The sequence below is a fragment of the Lathamus discolor genome, chromosome 1 (genome assembly GCF_037157495.1).
Source record: "Lathamus discolor isolate bLatDis1 chromosome 1, bLatDis1.hap1, whole genome shotgun sequence".
NCBI classification, from domain to species: Eukaryota; Metazoa; Chordata; class Aves; order Psittaciformes; family Psittacidae; genus Lathamus; species Lathamus discolor.
This window is the reverse complement of record NC_088884.1, coordinates 66,719,012-66,739,037: the sequence shown is the minus strand read 5'-3', so window position 1 is coordinate 66,739,037 and position 20,026 is coordinate 66,719,012. Positions and strand designations below refer to the sequence as shown.

Genomic DNA, 20,026 nt, shown 5'->3' with positions numbered 1-20,026 from the left:
AACTGCCTCAAGATATTGGGGTGCCTAGGCACTGCAGGGAATGAGTGAGACTGAGGAGGTCATAGCTGCGTGGCATGTTGTGCAGACCCTCAGGTAGCACCCAACAGACTAGCTCTAAGAGTGGTACAATTGTGACATCAGAAATTTATCTCACGGACTGTACTGAAATCACTCTTCAGCTTCAGGGATCTGAGCTAGTACTTCTGCAGGGTGTTGCTGTGCCTTGTGGACTTACTAGGGAGTCCGGATTAACTCTGGCAACTCTGATATTGAGCTGTGGCATTACACAATCCAGGCATGCTTTTTGAGAGGCCTGGAGATGCGAGGAGGCTGTTGGTGGGAAGTTGAAGTAATCAGACAATGTACTTAAAATAAGCTTATGCAGATATGGACGAGCAAAGCAATCTCATCTGTTGTACTCCATCTGCATTGAGTAAATCAACTGAGGAAAAAAAAGTTGCTAAATGAAAATCTTTCAATCTTTCAGTTGTAATACCTCTCTCATTCAATACCTGGAGAGGAGCACTTCAGGGAAAATCTAGGAATTGTAGCAAAAGCTCTTGGCACTTTGGGAGGCAGTAATCCCCCTTCTGAGCCCATAAAGACTGCAGGATGCTATTAAACTCTGAGGAGGTGGTTTGGTGGAAGCTGTAGGATGCAAGGTGTTGTCTACTTACAGTCCTGAAAAATCCCCTTCCAGGACTCAACAGGAACGGGACCAACTTGTCTACTGTTCACATCCCAGCAGGAGGGATTATGACTACCCTGCTGAAAGTCCTCCTGCCACTTCCATTTGAAATACTGTTGATCTTCAGACTGCAAACTGTTGAGCAGCACCTGTTGAGTTAAAATGTTGCTGTCAGTGTGCCCAGGGGACTGAGGGCTTCCTTTGTCAAAGTCCGAGATGCACAATTTACCTTGTGTAAGGAAGTAAACTGCCCTGTTTAGAGGAGCCCTGAGAAGGGTTGAGTCCAAGGCTGGGAGGGCCCGTATGATTAATCTCTGTTGAAACAGGCATGCTGATGCTTATGAAGTGAAATTCTTCTGGGGACCCAACAATTTTCTTGTTGCATAGCAATGAAATACAGAAATACAGAAATTATGAATGGGCTGCACAAAGTCCCCCACACAAGGCAGCTGAAGGGCCCTCAGAAAGCTCCCTGTGAAAGAGGAAATTTATGATCCTCAGCCCTTTATATGTGGAGGGAATATGTACATTTTTAAATGCATACTTTTCCTTTCTTGGGTATCCTAGAGCTACATAATAGAGAGATTCCATGGGAAGAAAGGCCAGTGAGGGATAGCTGTAAAGGCCATGTCTTCCTACTGATGAGTAGAATGGTTGTATCCATAGCCTACTGCTGAATGCACAAGGAGCCTGACCACATTCTCACTTCCACCTAGAGAGTATGGTGTGACTTTGAAGTTAGTGGGATTAGTGTGATGAGTGAAAGGAGAAGATCTATTACCAACCCTTAAAAATTACTGGGTAATATAACAAGAGCAGCTGGATACCACTGGGTTGATGCCTTCCATGCAGTGTGCTTCATTCACCAAGCAAGCCCACTCTGCAAGGCTGCATGCCTTGAAGAGCACCGATGCCAAGACTATGATCTGCTCCTACGCAGTGCAGATGGATGCGTAGTGTAGGAATGTACACATCCTGCATCCATTGAGATAATTAAAAGGTTGAGCTTCTTACGCTAGCCACCAGACTTGAAGAAAAGGTTTTTCAGCTTGTTACTTCTCAGAAGGCAGATATTCAGAGGTTTTGCATGAAAAGGAGAAAACACAATTCTTCCTAGAAAGAAAAAAAAAAAGTATCTTGAAGCTAAATGACAAGAGCAATGACTGTCTCACCTTCCAGAATTGCTTAGCTGCACCCTGAAATAAACCTTTGTGTGGCTATTCCCTTCCCACAAGTATTTCTTCTGACCTGGTGAAAGGAAAGACAGAGTTGTGGGGGTTTTTGGGTTTGTTTTGTTTTTTTTGTTTTTTTTTAATAGCTCAGATCCTCTTGGTGTATATTAATAGATGACTACTTGCCTCCATGAAAGATGAGTCCTGAAGGGCTGTATTTGTCAGGAAGAACAAAGTCTGTTAAAACTATGTCTTCAATGCTTTCACCCACGATTTGAAGGCATGCAAACTCTCTTCCTCTGGGCTCTGGCCAGGGCTGTGTAGTGAAGCAGCCTGTGTAATCCTTGGCTTCTTTCTGAGAGCACTAACCAGAAGTTTAGTTAGCACTGAATGCATGTGTTGTGATGTAGACATTTATTGTCAGTAAGGCCAGACTGCACCATCACCTCATTTCATAAAGATCATTGTTGGATGCTAATCCGTTTCAGGTGCTGCCAGCCTGAGTTGGTATACCAGAGATGAGGCAATTTGCCTATCTTTAGCCATCCTCCATGTAGAATTGCCTATGTGCACTTGCCCCTGTGTATGCATAGATATGTATGTATACGTACATATACACACACACATATCCAACTGCACTTGAAGCACCTGAAGGCAACTGTGTGCAGGAAGACAGAAAATAACGAGACAGAGTGATACAAAGTGAGAGGAAAAGACAAAACATCACAGCCAATGCCTCTTCCCTTGCAGGAGGTGCAGTGCTGGACATGGCTTTTTCTTTCCCCTCTTTTATAGTTATTTGTTCCATCTTTTGTCATGGGCCCTGACCAGGCAATGTTCAGATTGAATAGCTCGTTTCTACCCAGCTTGCCAGAGCTCCTGCTGATGCTTCCATCTACTTCCCACTCCCCCACTGTGCTGGAGTGTGTGGTTAATAAAGAGGACAGACAATGGGCGATGCAGGAAAACAAGATGCATTGGCTTTGCCTTTGAGTCAGTTGAAGAGCTATTTCTAAACCTTACATGCCTCACCCTGGGTCTTACTCTCTTAGATGTTTTTGTTACTCTTATTATTAATGGCCAGCAGAGGCAAATACTTTTGCTGCTCCATCAATCCCTTTCTCTGCTGTGCTGATCCTCAACAGAAATCTCACTGCCTCATGTCTGTGTGTGATCTTCAAAAAGAGATGTCAGTTCAGTTCCAGACTCAGGTTTTGGTTAAAAAAGTACAAAGCCTAATATAGATAGAAAAATATGGTTTCAAGTACAAAAAGAGCATCTTATTTGTAATGTTGCTGCTTTAAAGTTATGTCTAGGTCATATTGAATATATAGATGGCACTTTTTATTGATGTGCAGGTAACTATAGAAAAAAAGTTAATTTAATTATGTGTGCTCCATCAGAGAGTTAAGCTGACTAGAAATGGACTTGCAGATTTTCATTGCCCAAGCAATAAGAAGTTCAGAACTGAAACTCATAGCACCCTTATTGCAAGCTCAGAGGGACTGATTTCCTCTTTCAAACTGTCTTCACCAAACCCTGCGAAGTGTAAACATTCATGTTCTTAGATCATGGAGGTGGATATAATGGTGCTTACAGCACCAATCTCTGTAGCAACCATGAATGTGAAGTGCTTCAGGAGCTGTGGGGAATATTACAAGCTCCATCTCTGTATGACTCCTATAGTCCAGTCTTACCAAGAACAATTTTCAATTCATTGGAGTGCAGAAATGGCTTTTTCTTGAATAGGAAGTTTGCCATGATTTGTGCCTCAGTCTCATAGCAGTAAAGGGGCATGGCAAATGGCTGTTAATCATCAGGGCAAAGAAAAGGAACTGAAGAGTTATGATCCCAATAGAAAATAATAGAAAGCAATAATTCAGCTGGTGTGGTTTTGGCAGAACATCCTGCAAACGTTTGGATGGGCTTGTGTGTGTGCAGGGAACTTAACGTATTTATGAGTGCTTTTGTCTGTAAAATTGTAGAAAAACTCCTATTTTCTGAGACTTAATAGATGGGAACTCAAAAAGAACATCTGAGGATGGAGCTTCTTTCCTTTCTAATATCTGTGTAAATAACTCCATGGTCTCAATGTCTCCACAGTGGGGAAGAGGAGAATCAATAATTGTTTAAAACTTTGTGAATCAATTACATGAGCAAGACGGGCATGACAGCAGCTTCCTGACAGGAGCACTGCTCACTGGTTGATTAGGAAGGAGAGCTGTGTAGAGAGAAAGTAGGTGCTGCTATGCTTTCATCCATCCTGGATTGTAACTTGCTGTGGCCAAAGCCATCTCTGATGGGGATCAGGTCTTCAAGCATGACAAATCAGGCTGCATATTGAAATCTATATTGTTTGTTCCAGCCAAGGACTCTTGTAAAACTCTTCAGTGATACAGTCACTTTACAAAGCAGGGACTGAATTCATAGTCCAGGTCCAGTGGTTCAGGAATCCACCTCTCTTTCTTCTCCTCAGGCTTAGCAAATTCCCAGCTAGATCTGAAATCAGGAGTGTCACCAGGGTGGTGCAGGCTGGGGTCTGAACTAGTTAGCTCTCCAGACAGGGCAGCTCTACTGGACATGAGCTGGGGTTTCCACCCAGTGCTAATGCACAGATGCCTTAGGGCCAGTTCATGGTTCCTCTGCCTCCTGTTGTCTGGTGCAGACATACATGTTATGTGCTAATGAGGAGACGCTTGCCAGCAGGATGTCCAAACAAAAATGGAAAACCTGCAGCAGGGTACTGTTTCTTCATTTTATGCCAGTGCTATTTTATACTATCTTGGCAACATAAGGAAGGTAGTAAAATCTCTCTTAAAATGCACCACACAGCCTTCTCACCTGGTGCACAGAAGGGCTTCAACATTGCTGCCATTCCAGCCCATGCTGTAAAACACAGGTTGGAGTGAGCTGGGGTGAGTCAGGTTGGGAGAGCTCAGGGCAGAGAGGAGGTATACTCTTGAGCAAGAAGCACCTCCTTTCCAATGTGATTGGGTCTGATTTGGAGGGTGCTGTGAAGGGCATTGTGCTCTCATAAAGCTGTGAGTATGAAATGTCTGAATGTACTCCCAGGCTGAGAAGGACAAAAGGTGGACTCCCTTCTTTCGGAGTTTTGGGGCAGCCTCACGGCAGAAAGCCAGTGACCTGGGCTATCTGAATAAACCTGGCTGTGTTTGTGTGACTGAACCTTCAAGTTAAGAGCAGTGCATAAACACAGGGCAACAAAGACAGCACATACACACTCCACACCTTCCTCTCACACCACAGAGGAAAACAGCTCCAAGGAGCACGAAGGCCGTCAGGAACCACCCGCGAAGAAGGAGGCCTGGGTGAGCAGGATGAGGGCAAATCTTGACTTACCTCCTGCTTGCCCCTAGTTACCTGGCACAAGAAGCCCAGTGGGCCGTTAGCCACCCTCCTCTTCCTGAGCATCTTTGAAGGTCCAGCAGGCTGCCAGGCAATGAGTTTCTCTCTTGGGTGTAGGTAGTGATGTGCAGCCCCAGTCTTTTCAGCCCCAGCACTGGTGGGCTGTGCGGTACCCTGTGTAGTGCTGCAGGGAGCAATGGTTGCCCTTCCGCTGGCTGTGGTGGGGAGCGTATGGCCATGGCTGCATTACATGTGTGTGGTTGCCAGGGAAACTCCACTGCTTAAGTGGGACCAAAGCGGTGGGAGCTGAACCTTTTTTTATCTCTTTTATTTATTTTTTCCTTTTTTATCTCTTTTCTTCCTTTTTTTTTTTTTTTTTGTTTTTTTTGTACTCAGAGCATAATTATGACCCCTTAGAGAAGAAGCAACCAGGTATGGGGCAGTGGGAAATCTGGAGTCTGTGAGCTGAGCTTCTTCCCCTTGCTGGAGAGCTCTCCCATTTAAAGAGTATGGGACTGTTTGTTTTTTGTGGGGTGTTTTGTTTTGTTTTGTTTTTTGGGTTTTTTGTTTTTGTTTTTTTTTTTTTTTGAGTAAGAGAATTACCATTTACTGCTGGGCAGAATGCATGAGGCTGAAGCCTTTTATTGCTCCTTGCCTTACGGAAAGTGAAGGGCACATCTATACGGGCTTTTCTTCAGCTGCTTACTCACTTGCACTCTGAAGCAAGCCAGATGCCATATCGAAGAGTATGTAAGCTATTATCAATGCTTTGAAAATTACCTAAACTGGTTAATAAGGCCAGCCTCAAAGAAAAGATTAAGTCTTGGCACAATATTTTCTTAAATTGACTACTTTGCTTCAGCTGTGATCTGGCCAGCTCAGAGTGCAGACACAGCTAACTTCGCTCTGTTCATAAAGGCTGAGTAGACACTGGAATCGTCAGGACTGTGGGTGACATGTGTTAGGACATAGAGCAACTAACAGTTTTTCCTGCAGAAGATAATTATTTAAATAAACTGCAGAATTTTGAGAGAAAAGGGGTATCACTACTTCATGAGACAGAAAGGGAATGGAGGCCCTCACAGACACACTCTGACCTGTCTGCAGCTGGATCACAGCACAAAGAGATTGCCAGCTCCTGAGACACTCAGGGGGTATTGGATGCAATGCTGGGCTTCCAGGGCTTATTTAAATAGATTCTGTGAAATTTTGAAGGTTCAGTTCATAATAAGGTTTGCTCACAATAAGAGACCAAAGGCATACTTGATGAAATGAAAGAGCAGTTAATTTAAAAATTATTAAAAGAAATACTCTTTCACCCTGGATAGCTGATTGGAGAAATTTATTCAACAACATCTTGCCAAATACTGTGACTGGACTTTTTAAGAGTGTTGGATAGTTTTATGGCTACTATTGATTAATATGGCTATACCAAAGACATCTCATTCAGCTTGCAGTCAAAATTCACCCCTAAGTCTGGAGGGTAAGACAGCCAGAAAAGAAGTCCCAGGCAAACACCATGATGTAATTGAGTAATGATATAAATGAGCAATGGGATGGTCTGAATTTCCTCTAACTGTTCTGGGCTGGCAATGTCAAGATATTAAGCCAGCCTAGGGGACTTGTCGGAGCTGGGACAGAGAAGCTAGGGTTGTCCATATTGCCATTGCGGTATAACATGGCACCTGGCAGGCAGCATCTACACAGAGTGACCAATAGTTTAATCCATCCATGTGAGCTCATCAAACAAGGAACCACACATATACAGAGGTGAAAATGGAAATGCAACAAGCCTGGTGTGAAAACTGTTTATCCTGGCAGCTTTCTAGCTGCCATTTCCCCTCTGTGGAAAAGTGCTGGCATCCAAATGTGATGCTCTGGGAAGCTAGTATGGCATACCAGCATATACTAGCCTGCTTTGACCAGTGATTGTGTATAAAAGTCACAAATTGCGCACTCCCTCCTTAGCCAAAAGACGTCTGAGGTTTTTCTCTGAATTGTATGTCAGTCAATGGCCCTGAGTATGTTCGGCTTTTTCATCTTTTTTTGTTAACGACATGTGGTATGGAGTGAAACAATCCTAAAATCAAGATTATAGAATCCAGGGTATCTTGAGTTTTCTCTGTTGCAAAATGTTTCAAATGAATGATTTCTGTAGACCCTTAAGTGGAAAGTGGAAATCACTTAGCTGTTTTCAGCCCTTGAGTCATCTTTAATCAGAGACGTTTTTATTGCAGCTCTCAGGAACTCCTTGGTGCTGGAGCACTTACACAGTTGCCCCTGGGCTAAGGCTCTGCAGCAGATCTGTTTCCACTGCTACAGAGAGATTAATGTCCAAGCCATGAGTGGGATCTGTGTATATGATGATACGTATGTCTATAGTTAATGTCATTATACATGTGAATCTTGCTACATTTGTTACCGTTTACCCTGGTGACAAAATTGAGCTATACTAGCAACTCTAGATTTGTTATTGCAATTATTCTTTGTAGCCACCAGGGATCGTGGCTTCCAGAGAAGACCTAGAGAATCAACCATTTTCCTAATTGCTGCAGACCTCCTGTTTTGGCCACTTGTATGCCCTGCCTAGCAGGGACCAGAAGGAGAGCACCATGCTCTCCTGGAAGAGAGGGGCTTTTACAGACCTCCACTAATTTATCAGTATACCCTGCCTGCCATTCCACCAGTGGGGACAGTGAACTGGGTCTCTCCCTTTCACTCATCCACCAGTTTCTGTAATCATTTCTCTCTAACCATCATCTATGAGCTACGTATACTTATGTCAAACAAGGCCAGTGTATTCAGTAGTTATTATGAGAACAAGGGAAGAAATTGATAAATGATAGGTTTATGTAAACCACATTTCTGCTACTAACAAATCTGAACTTCCCACTGAGGGCACATTTCCAGGGTAGCTTGGAGGATTTTCACCAACAACAATCCACTCATCAGTGAATCAGAGCACTGGGAAAGGATTGCAGGAGGTCACTGCTCCATCTGCTGTGCAAGCCAAAATCAGTAATAACTCAGGAAACCTGTTCTAATGAGACAGGAAAGTTTTGAAATCCTACTAAATAGTATCAACTAGGCAGAGTCATTCAGAAATTACATAGTCCAGTGTGCTCCAACCTTACTTTGAGCAGGTTTTGCTGTCAATATGTGTACTTGTGGAAATCTGAGCATGTATGTGTGTAAGAGATGCAGAAACATGTTGTTCTAGATGACAATCCCACCACAAGAACATTTTGCTAGGGCTGTAGTGTTACTGTGTTCTCATAGTCCCTACTGCAAGTACTCAGGGAAAGGACTCACACAGGATGATACAGCATGTAATATTAAAAAAAGAGTTTTATTGTATTGATTTGTTGAAAGCTAAATAAATTAAATGTGGGGAGAAAAAACAAACAGGCAGAAGATCCTGACTTCAGGCTAGCCTGAGGCAGTGATGCATTTGCGGCCAGAATAAACAGGAGTAAATGAACACTTAAGCAGCAAAGATCCTGATTTCCTGTCAGATCTGTTATAACAAATGGGACTCAGAAATATAGAAAATTTAATTATAAGACTTTGAACTGTTGCAGCATTTTCCATCATGGACAATAAAACTCCCAGTGAATCAGGTATCCACCGGCACTGTAACAAATAAGTGCACATGGTGTCTCAATTTTGAAGAAAAGAAATACATAGGTGAGGAAATTAAAATCGTTGTTTTCCCAGAAGTTGTTCAGTGCTTTCTCACTACTTTTTGCCCCCACAAAGTGTGTGGTAGGCAGGACTGAAGTTTAAACAAGTGACATCCCTATGTAATTTGTTTGTAGGTCATAGAGGAATTTTGCAAATTAAGACCCTATTAAAGACTAACACTAAACACTAACAGTTTTTCTTCTGAATCAGTAAAATTAGAAGAGGACTTTGGAAAACGATAGTAGCTTAAGTTGTTAGGATCTTATAGGAGTCCCTTTACAAATGGGAAAGAAAAGGAAGACCAGATACCAGTTGTTAAATTATGGCTGCAAAGGAAGCTTAATGAAGCAGCAAATGGGGATAGATATACTGATGTTCCCAAAAGCCTAATAAAAAGGGGTTACTTCCAGAGCAGCACATATTGTATTTTTGCTGCATTTTTGAAGTTATAGCAGCTTAGGCCATTTTGCAAAAGCATGGTTTATTTCTTCAGATGCAGGAAGCAAACATATGCTCTTGACTTTCTCCTCACTCAAGTTCCTTGTGCACAGCTTGACACACCTGGCCCCTGCAGGGTCTGGCACTTGGACTGGAGCTAAAGGGACTTGCCGCCAATAGCAAAGAGCTCAGAGCATAGCACACCAAAACTGAATACATTCAGATAGGCTGCACAGAGGAAATGTAACGTGCTGATCTCCTCAGTTCCCAAGTGAGCAGTTATACTGCGCCTAAGTAGAAGTCTTTCTAGTTCCTCAAGATGACTGGACCACTGCAACTGTTTTTGGAGATCTTGCATTCCTCTGCTTTAGGAATGTTCACTAGACTGCCCAATGCAGAACAGTTTAGCTCTGGATTAAGATGTTGTTTGTAAAGCAGTAATTGCTTTTGCTTGCCTGGGGAATCCAGAGAGGCTGTTAGGAAGGAACTTGTGAGAACAGCACCCCAGGGACCTCTCCTACCACATCTGAGGTAATCTAATGGTTCATTAAATGGCAGTGATTGGTTTCAAATGGTGCAGCTGTAGGAGGGTTCCTCAGAGAGTCACCTGCAGCCTTGCCAGGGGTCTGCATCTTGGGTGAGGTGTTCGCCAGACCTGGCCTTTGTGCAATATCTGCATGGGCCTGTCTGTCCCTTGAGGGGCAGAAGGCACTGGGCAGCTTAGAAGTGGTGGCAATAACACTTGCTTGGTCTCTAACCTTTGTGCCACCTCTGCAAACCCTCTTCCATCCACCAAGGAAGTCACCAGCTACCAGTTTCCAAGAAGAGGCTTCACAGTGAGTGCTTTTGCACCTTCCCCATGTGCAATCTAGCCTCCTTATCGGAGGGGTTAAACGTGCAGGAGGAGGAGGAGGCAATACTTGTCCCAGCAGCAGTAAACTCAAAGCAGATTTTCTGTGGGAAGCCATCTGTCAGCTTGGGAGTGGTGCTGTGTCAATTGATCAACTCCACCTCCAGCTCAGCTCTGCAAACTACAGATCTCTGACCTTGCAGGGTGACAGTGGGGGAGTACTAGGATCTCTGGAGGCATTGAGATCCTGTAATGGAGCCTCTACTCTTTCAGACTGGGTGGGGGATACCCAGCAACATCTTGCTGTCTCTTGCACCAGTTAGCTATGGAAAGCCTGAGCTTGCAGGTGAAAGAGCTGTAGGAGAAAGACAAGCTTTTTGCTGTAGCCAGGGGATTGTGTTACACCTTTATGATGTGCAGTGTAAGGGGCTTCTGCTTTGAACCCAACCTATGCCAAACTTAAGTCTGTCTCCTAGTGGCAATGTTGAACCATGTTTTGGCTGTTCCAAGGTGAAAAGGGGAGGCGGAGAGCATGACATTTCTGCAGGAGAAAAATAGAAGCCTGTAAGATTCTGTAAAATCCCTTAATATCTGGGGGTTGGAGGGCTAAAATATTCCTTTTTTGTTTGAGGCTGTAATAAAGCTATAATGATTCTATGGTGTATATGTAAAACGTCCTTAGATCTATCTCCTAATTTAAAAGCTTTCACTGTAACACCACAGTGAAGTCAAATTCCTGCTCTGTCTGGTAGCCCAGTGGTTCTCTAAGTTCAACTGCTTCTCTTTTCCCCTGATTTTCCATCAGGTGTGGTCAAAAATAAGGAAGGAAATTGTGGCTCTCATGCATTCTTATTAGTTTGCTTTTTGTCCCCCAAAAGGCACTTACTGAGATTTCTATCCAGCTTGATCAGCAGTTCTCCTGATATATTATGAGGGACACTTCTACAATGTTATTATTTCTTCTTCCCTTGCCCTGTCTTTTCTGAGTGCTGAATTGGTTAAGGAATGAACATTTGGCTACACCCAAGTATTGGGGTGATCAAGTGCCAAGAGACGTATTGGCAAGCTGAAAGCTAGACTGGCTTGCACATCCTTACTGCTCTCATTTTAAATAGAAGTTGTCTCTTCTTGCTCCTTCTTTAATAAAAATGCAAGCGGTTGCTCAAGAGCAATTATTATATGCACAGCCAAGTGGTCCGTGCTGTTTGATTTAGGGAGGGGTGCTTACATTTCTCAGTGGAGAGGAATTGTTTATCTGGATTGTGATAAAGCTATCTATTTGGTGTATTGATTTTTGATGTTCTGATACACTCTGGTTAGTGAGGAGCTCCAAATTTTCTCCCTGAGTCTTGGGGCTTATTTCAACAGTTGGGTTGTGTACTCGTGTGGAATGAGCTGTCAGTGAACACTTTTGACTGGAGTATTTGACCCTGTTTAAAATCACATGGAGGGCAATACCTCCTGCACCTTGCACCTCCCTCACACCTGCCTACTAGCTTCTGTGTGTGTGTTTATATGCAGCCTTGAAACACGAGTGGATTTATCATCTCCCATCCTTTATTTGTCACGGAGAAAAGGACCCAGAATTTTTTCATATGAGACTTCAAGATGATCTGTGTCAAATGTTCCTGTAATTCAATAGCCAGGTCCTTCAACTCCTAGACTTTCTGATAGAAACTGAAAATTGACAGGCAATTCAGAGGTTCTTATGCATGAGTATAGAAAAGCTTTTGTGGAAATTAATATAAAAATAAATACTAGTTATCAGTGTAGCTGTCTTGCCTTTTCATGTTACATTAAGGCTGAGTCTTAACACTCTAGCATTCAGTTTGCTACAAGTGGCTTTCAAAGGCCCAGTGAAGGGTATTGGAGATGCTTGTTCAGGCTTTCTTCAAATTCTGGTACATGCCATGAGAATAGTTTAATCATTCCTCTGCCTTTCCTGATTTTCTACATAAGCTTCAAAGATAAAAAGATTTTTTTATATTGGAAGAGTAAGTTTTATTCCTGAGCAGATCTGGGAGAACAGGCTGAATTCCGGTCTCAGAAAGTACAAGCTATTTTCCACAGGTCGAGGGGCTCAGTTGCCACTCCTGTTTATTTAACGTATCTCTAATTGTTGATGCCTTCTTTTTCTTTGTGTGTACTTTTTTATTTTTGCAGTGAGCAAAGAACAGCCCTTAGAGTACTTTCACAAGTAGGTGGTGAGCTGTATGGAACTGAGCAGAGTTTAATCACCAAGCGTCATAGGAGAGGCATGGGGATATAGGAGCAAGGACTCTTTCATATAGGACGTGACTCATAGGGAGTTCAGGAAAGAGCAACAAACAGCTTAAGGTTGCATGCAGGATCAAAGCTTTCTTTCTTTCTTTTTTTTTTTTTTTTCTTTTTCCTGGAGTTCCTGAGCTATGGCCTATTTTGCTAATAGAGAAAATGGCTATAGGTAATCAAAACCATGGCTAAAGAAGGGATGGATGGATGGATGGATGGAAGGAAGGATGGATGGATAACTAACTGGCATCCTTGCTGAAAAACAGGTTTACCTGCCAGGCTGTAGGAGAATGAATTTGGTAAAGAACTGTTCTAAATGCAAGTATCTTGAGGTAATGTCTTGAGGCATTTGCACAATGAGCTTCCCTAGGTGTGAAACTCCTGACTGCCTCCTTTTGAATCTCTGCTTCAGCTTTTCTGGCTTATTGAAAAGAAGGCGGGGCTTCTATCTCATTCCTAAAAGTAGTGATTGTATTTGGAGAACTTTCTAATTGTAATGGGAATCTCTGCAGAGAAGCAGATTTCATTCTGTGTTTTTTGTTTGTTTGTGATCTAATCCTACTCTACAGAAGTCAGTGGGAGAGAGCATATTGGCAAATGCTTTTTCCATTCTTTTCCATCATGAATTGCGAAAAAGCAAGTATTTGGATTTTACTGGATCTGTCACAAATTGGAAGCCTGATATCTTGTGAAATTATGGGATGAAAAAGGCTTACAGTATACCATTGGAGAGCTGAGACCTGTACAAAACTTCCTTGGAGTCCTGGAGGTTATAAAATGATACAAGTTCTGGTTTTGGCAAAGATGCACTTGATATGGTAAAAGCGTATGAATGCAATACCAAGAGAAATATTGAGCTGACATTTCTCTAAAACATGGTATAAACAAACCCCATAATAGTTTAGAATTTTATTTTTTCCATTTTAGTAATGTTTTATGATGTTCTGAGATGGAACCTTCACAGTTGCAGCACTCTGTGCTACTGCTTGCTTTGCGAGGAGCTCGCAGTGGAAATTCTCAGAGCTATTTGTGTCTCATGGTTTTGTCTACTCTACTACTTCAATCTGGATACTCAAACTGGGATGACCATCCCAAACTGAATCAGTATCAAAGCTGCTGTGTTCCCTGTTTATACTACATGTAAGGTTATGATAATCTGGGGATTAAAACTCTATATTTCTTCAGCCATGGCGTATTTTGTACATATTCTCTTTTTCTCTGGTCACTTGTGTACCACTTGTTCCCTGTCTGTTAGAATCATGCCTAACATTTGAAATCTTTAAGTAATTTTGGCAACCTCCCTTTAAAAATAAAGTAAGGACAGCTGGTCATAGAAAAGCTTTTACTTCCTTCCCACTTGCTTCACTTAAATTTTAAAATTTTAAAAGAAGAATCTCTAAGCTCTGGCCAAGACATGAAGTGTAAGATTCTGATTGCATGCCTCCCCCTCCACACTCAATGGGTTGACTAGGAATGCTGTTTATTTCCTTTGACCTATTCTTGTTTTCTTTTTTTCTCTCTTCCTCTCTTTGACTTCCTATCTAGGATGAGTCATCCATGTTCTTCCAGTTTGGTCCATCAATAGAACAGCAAGCCTCTGTCATGCTCAACATCATGGAAGAATATGACTGGTACATCTTCTCCATTGTCACTACTTATTTCCCTGGTTATCAGGACTTCGTGAACAAGATCCGCAGTACCATTGAGCACAGCTTTGTGGGTTGGGAATTGGAGGAAGTCCTCCTGTTGGACATGTCCCTGGATGATGGGGACTCAAAGATCCAGAACCAGCTCAAGAAGCTCCAAAGCCCTGTTATCCTCCTCTACTGCACAAAGGAAGAGGCTACCTACATTTTTGAGGTGGCCAATTCTGTGGGTCTGACAGGCTATGGTTACACGTGGATCGTGCCCAGCCTGGTGGCAGGGGATACAGACACAGTGCCATCTGAGTTCCCCACTGGGCTCATCTCTGTCTCATATGATGAATGGGACTATGGTCTTCCTGCCAGAGTGAGGGATGGAATAGCCATAATCACCACAGCTGCTTCTGATATGCTGTCTGAACACAGCTTCATCCCTGAGCCCAAGAGCAGCTGTTACAACACCCAGGAGAAAAGGATTTACCAGTCCAACATGCTCAACAGGTAAGCGAAAGGACTGGGCCAGCCTTACAAAAGAGACCCTTACAGAAGGGACCTTTGAGGCCAGAATGATTCTGCTAGGCTATGTGATGCTCCAGGGCAGTGGGCAATGTTGGCCAGAACCTGGGCAAGGGGAGGCGTGTTGATGGTGGAGCTTGAGCTGCTATGTGTCATGAGTACCAGTACTGTTACCCCCTTAGAAAGACTCTATAGGACACAGGGGGCAAGCCAGCATGAGCAAAAGGAACAATGAAGGCATCATGCAAAGACTGAGTGTGCCCCTTGGGGCACCAAATTTTCCATTTATAACAGTGGTGAATTTCTTGGAACGTCTTTGCATGAATGGGTCTGGTAACTCTCAGGTGGGTTCTTGCTTCAAGCACTGGGGATGTTTGCATGTAAATCTAGTAGGCATCAGGTTCTGTTCCAGGCACCAGCCCTATGTAAACAGGTGTGTGACCCACCTGGAATAGTTTTATGGCACCTGCTGTCTGAGGACCAAGTGTCCATCTGCTGTCCATTAGCTCTGAATTACAGGAAAGAGTGAAGTGCAGAGAGGTGTGGAGAACTAAAGCTGCAAAAAGAGTAAGAGGCAATAACTCTGCCTCACTCCTGCTTTATACTGGAAGCCTTTAAAACCCTTGGGTGTCTTAAGAATCCAGTTTACCTCAAAGAGGAGTACTTGTGCTATCACACTGTTCATTGGCACCTTGTTGGCCATTGTCTGCTGGGTGTTTTGGGTCCCATTCTCTCTTGTGCATGTTATATGCGGAGCTTAGGCACCTATATCAGAATGGCAAGTTTTTCTAGATGGAAAATGGCATTTTAAAATAGGGAAAACCTATTTGAATAACAATCTTCTTTTAATCCAGATTCAGGTTTTCTGAAGAAATGGTGCTAAGATACCTATTTAAGGTCATAGAGGAGGCCTGTGGTGGAACAATCTCTAGAACAGCACTCTGATTACTAGATCTTCCTTTTTCTCTCAGCTGGAGTTTTAGTGTGTCACTAAGCAACCCAGATAATTAGACATGGGATCTGCAATTAGCCAGATGCCCCCTGACTTGCTCAGCTGTTATTCTCCAATGTTTTACATATAAAATCCTTGGGCAGATTGGTCCCTTTGTGGTAGGACAAGGTCAATCCAAGCAGTAGCCATCAGGAGAGGTGGCCACACAGAGCTCAGTATCTTTATTCATTTGTCATGATGAATCATGGAACTGTGAAAATGTGATCGATTGGTTTGCATGCTGAGGCCCCTCACTGTCAGCTGTACTAGGCAGATACAGAGACTGGTGAACAAGAAAGCAGATTTTGCTTTGCCTGGAAGTTGGGGACTGAAAGAAAGGTCTATTCTTTGAGCCATTTTATTATCCATAATGTTATCTGCTGTCTCTATGATCCATTTGGCATGTACGAGATCTTACTGCCTTTACTTCCCTATCCCTGTATTACCTTTTTGGTGTCTGCGAGCCTTGGAACTACTAAAGGACTAAAGGCTCCCAAACCTTTATCGGTTTCCTTCCCATCTATGCTTAGGGATAAGGGTTGTATTCTGCTTCTCTTTTGACTCATAGCTGGAATGATTAAGCAGGGAAATATACTTAGTAGATACAAAGTTATCAGATATCAAAGTTATACAACAACAGAAAGGCAGGCTGTTGTTCTACCTTTCCAAATGAATAAGGTGTGGGTTTTTTTTTCCAGAGAGCTGTACTGTGTCTTTTCAGCAGTTATGTAGAAAACAAAATGTTGTCCCCCGCTATGTGATGCAGTGTTCTGCAGAGACCTTTTGCTAATTAGTTCTGTTGACACTGTATTAGCCTATGCATATCATACCCACATAGCTACACTGCTTCAAGGACCCAGTATAACCTCTCAGCATAGCACTTCTTTGTGTTGTATAAAAGTTGCCAGCTCAGAGACTCTTGAGTCTCTGGATATGACAGTACTGTTGTGCAGTGTAGATATGCCCTGAAGCCTGGGCACCCCACATGAAAGCAGTTCTTGTCACTTTTGAAGATACTAGCTTTCTTCTCACCTTCATGGCCCAAATCATGCCGTTCCTTCTGCCCTGTCTGCTTTGGGTACAGCTTTCACAGGAAAGACTGCGAATGCATGTAGATACACCCAGCTTAGTTTGGGTAACTGGCATTAGTCTCTCTGAGAAACAGAGTGAATTAGTCCATGCCAAGCTCTGTTCTGCCACTGCCTACACTGCTTCAGGCACCTGGGCTCGCGCAGAAATAATTACACTGTGTTGCAGTTGCTTCTGTCACCATTGTGCAAATATTCGCTTTGCCTTGCATGGCACTGGCTTGTGCTCTGTTCCCTCCGCCCCCCTAGATGTTTCCACCCTCTCTGCTTCTGAGTGACATGGTTAAGAAGTTTGACTTCAGTGAGTTGGGTGCTTAGTTTTCTGTTTAAGTGATTACTTTCTGGCACCTTTTGATGTATAAAACTAATGGTGTCCAAAATAAACCATTGCTTTTGCAAATCCAAAGGTTCAGTAGAAATATGACAGCTTCATGCTCAGCCTCACAGACTGGAGTCTGTGTAGGAGGAAAGGTAGAGGTGAGAGAGGGACAAGATGTGGAAAGGAGCAGCCATGAAGATATGAATTCACTTCACTGAACCAAAACTCACAGAGATAAATGGCTGTAATCTGTGTTCATACCTTCAAGTCCTGTTGTACTTGCTGGAATTTACAATGTGTTAAACTTTAAACCCTTCCTGATATACTCTGTCTATCTGAGGTCTTTAAATCTCTCCTGAAATGCTTTGTCTATCTGGAGTATTACAGATTCTGCAGACCTGGATGCTTCACACCTTCTCTAACCCCTTCCACCTACTAAGATCCCACAGCACTTGTGCATTGTGAGCACCAGGGAGCAGCAATACCTGCATGTCTGGGACATTGTCTTGCTCATTTTGGACTGGGCTGAAGGTTCTAGAAAACTAATTTTAGCCTTGCCCTGAACCCGGCAATACTATATTCAGCCATCTGCAACTTACAGTTCCCCCTCCGCATGCCTACACAGAATAGAGAAATGCATGTATGTGGGCTTGATGTCTGGGGAGGCTGCAAAGTGTATGTGACCTCAGATAATACATCACCATGTAGCTGTGCTTCAGAAACACTTGAAGCTAATCCAAAGTGGTCCAATTTGCTTCAAATCCATAGCTGGGAAGCAGTGTGATAAGGGAATTTTCCCATTTTTCCAAGAGTGACACATCCAACTGAAAAAATGTGTAATTTAGTTCAGCTGGGGCACATTATACATTAAGACTGTGAATTAGTCATTTCCCAAGATCTGCCTTTGAACTTTGACCATTTCTTCCTTTTTTCTTCTCTTCCCCCCCCCCCCCCCTTTCTCTTTCTGAATGCAGCTAAAATTGAAGGGTCTTGTTCAGTGTGGTCTTGGTGGTTGATCTGGGTGTATAATGGAGGAACTGAACTGAAAGTTGTTCATGTTTAGAAAGAAAGCCCAGTTTCTCTGTCTTTCCCCCTTCTTACACTGTCACTTGTTCGCTTTTGCAAGAGCTGTGCAAACAAAGTTTTGTTTGAAGTATGGCTGCAAGCACAAAAAGAAACAAGACAGACTGTTATCTAAATGCCATTTTTTGCCAATGTAGGTGTTTGGTCTGAATCTTCTTGTATTAATAATGGTCTCATAGCAACTGTTTCTTGTCTGTCTCGAAACTTGTTCTCTTTTGTGTTAGACTGGAACTGCAGAAGTATGATCAAGACCACTGAACATTGCAAATTTTGTCCTGGAAATGAGCCCACTGGTGAGATAACTCCACTAACTAATAGGAAAGTAATACTTTAAAGAAGGTTTTTTCTACAAGAATTATTGGTTTTCTTTTTGAATGAAGTTTTCCTCAAGTGAGGGATTTATCTCAATTTATGCTGATAATAGGCTTAGGTGATCATTTGGAGTCTGTATATGCAAATGCTGTTTTCCAGTTCAATTGCACTCTTTAGTTACTTGTATTGTTTGTGATAATTACCTGTTCATTTATTTCTTCATTGCCCCAGAAGAAATGGGATTTGAATATTCCAGTCTACCAAGTTTGCAGTTATCTCAATGGCCAGTCTTCTCCTGAGTACCCAGGAAACCACTGCGCTCTCTGCTCTCTTCTACTGGATGAGATTACAAAGCTTGGGAAGGAGTTTCTAACACAGTTTTTCTCTGGAGAAATGCTCAAATGTGGATTTCTTCCTTCTTGGCCCTTCGAAGGAGAGTTGCTAACATAGGCATTCTGCAGAGCTCATCTATTCTTGCTTCACCATGGCTGCTGAGGAGTGAGTGGGCAGAGGTGGATGTGTTTATAGGCAGCCTTCTGCTTATTTCATTATTTTAATTGATGGAACAGATTTCCTTGCGCTCGGGATTGGTGCTTCTCATTACATTTTAGAAATGAGAAGAAATAACTAAATGACAGGAGCATTCTTGGGAGTGGAATTCAGGGATGAGTCATGAGAAAAGAACATGATTTCTGGCACATATTTGAGGAATAGAAGCTCACCGTTTTGTATGGATATTCACAATCATGGGGCTACATAAGCTGTGTTTTTATTATAGCCTTCAATAAGACCTGGGTTCTTCCTACTGGTTGTCATGGGTGCTTGTGAATGCTGGGCCATAACTACTAGTTTGTTGTAGGGTTACTAATGAGTTCTCCACTGATTGGCTTTAATAGTCTCTCATTTAACACCAGGCTGCACACACCAGATTCATTTTAATAAAAAGTGCAGTGAAGCATTTGCTTTAGAATGAAAATACAAATATGGAATTATACTGCCTTTGCAAAGAAATACTTTAAGAGGGGAACAAAGATAGATTCAATTCTGCACCTCAGATTCCTCAAATATGAAAACAGCTGGAAAGCTAGCTTGGTGCATTGTGCGGACATGATACTTCCAGTTTGGGGGAAATACTAACTTTCATCTGGAGCTTTCCATACCAGCCAGTTAAGAAGTGCAAAAGAGCCCTTAATGAATGGTTCGAAACTATTTTCCCTCAAACACCCAGGGCAAGCTCTGTTCTCATGTGGCCACGTTGCCCTACTGGAAACTAGGAACTGCGGGGGCTCACACAGCTGAACAGTGAGTCAGTGAGCAGAGAAAGTACTTGCAATAGGATTGTACAAATCTATTGCTTCCCTGGAGACTCAAGACCATAGGGGCTGTATGTATCCCTGTAAAGTTGCAGTGCCCCTATAGGTATTGTGTCATCCTGATAGCTGGAAACAGCACTGTGACCATATCATCCTAGACCTGCTTTCCCCAAGTCAGTGTGAAGGACAGCACCCAGGCAGCACCTCTCCTTGTTTCCCAGGCTTCTCCCAACCCTCTCTCCTGCACTCTCCTTTGCAGTCACAGCAGCTATTGCCTGCTGTATCAGACATG

General features: G+C 42.9%; 1 protein-coding gene across 8 annotated transcripts in view; it reads left to right on the top strand.

Annotated features, from left to right (window-relative positions):
- The window catches only part of LOC136013062 (glutamate receptor ionotropic, NMDA 2B-like), a 106,024-nt gene extending 91,407 nt beyond the window's left edge, over window positions 1-14,617 (top strand). For all 8 annotated transcript variants that reach the window (XM_065676358.1, XM_065676349.1, XM_065676376.1 and 5 more), the window contains one exon: window positions 14,015-14,617. In XM_065676358.1, coding sequence (XP_065532430.1) covers window positions 14,015-14,617 — 603 coding nt within the window. The remainder of the gene's footprint in view (window positions 1-14,014) is intronic.
- Window positions 14,618-20,026: the final 5,409 nt, after the last annotated feature.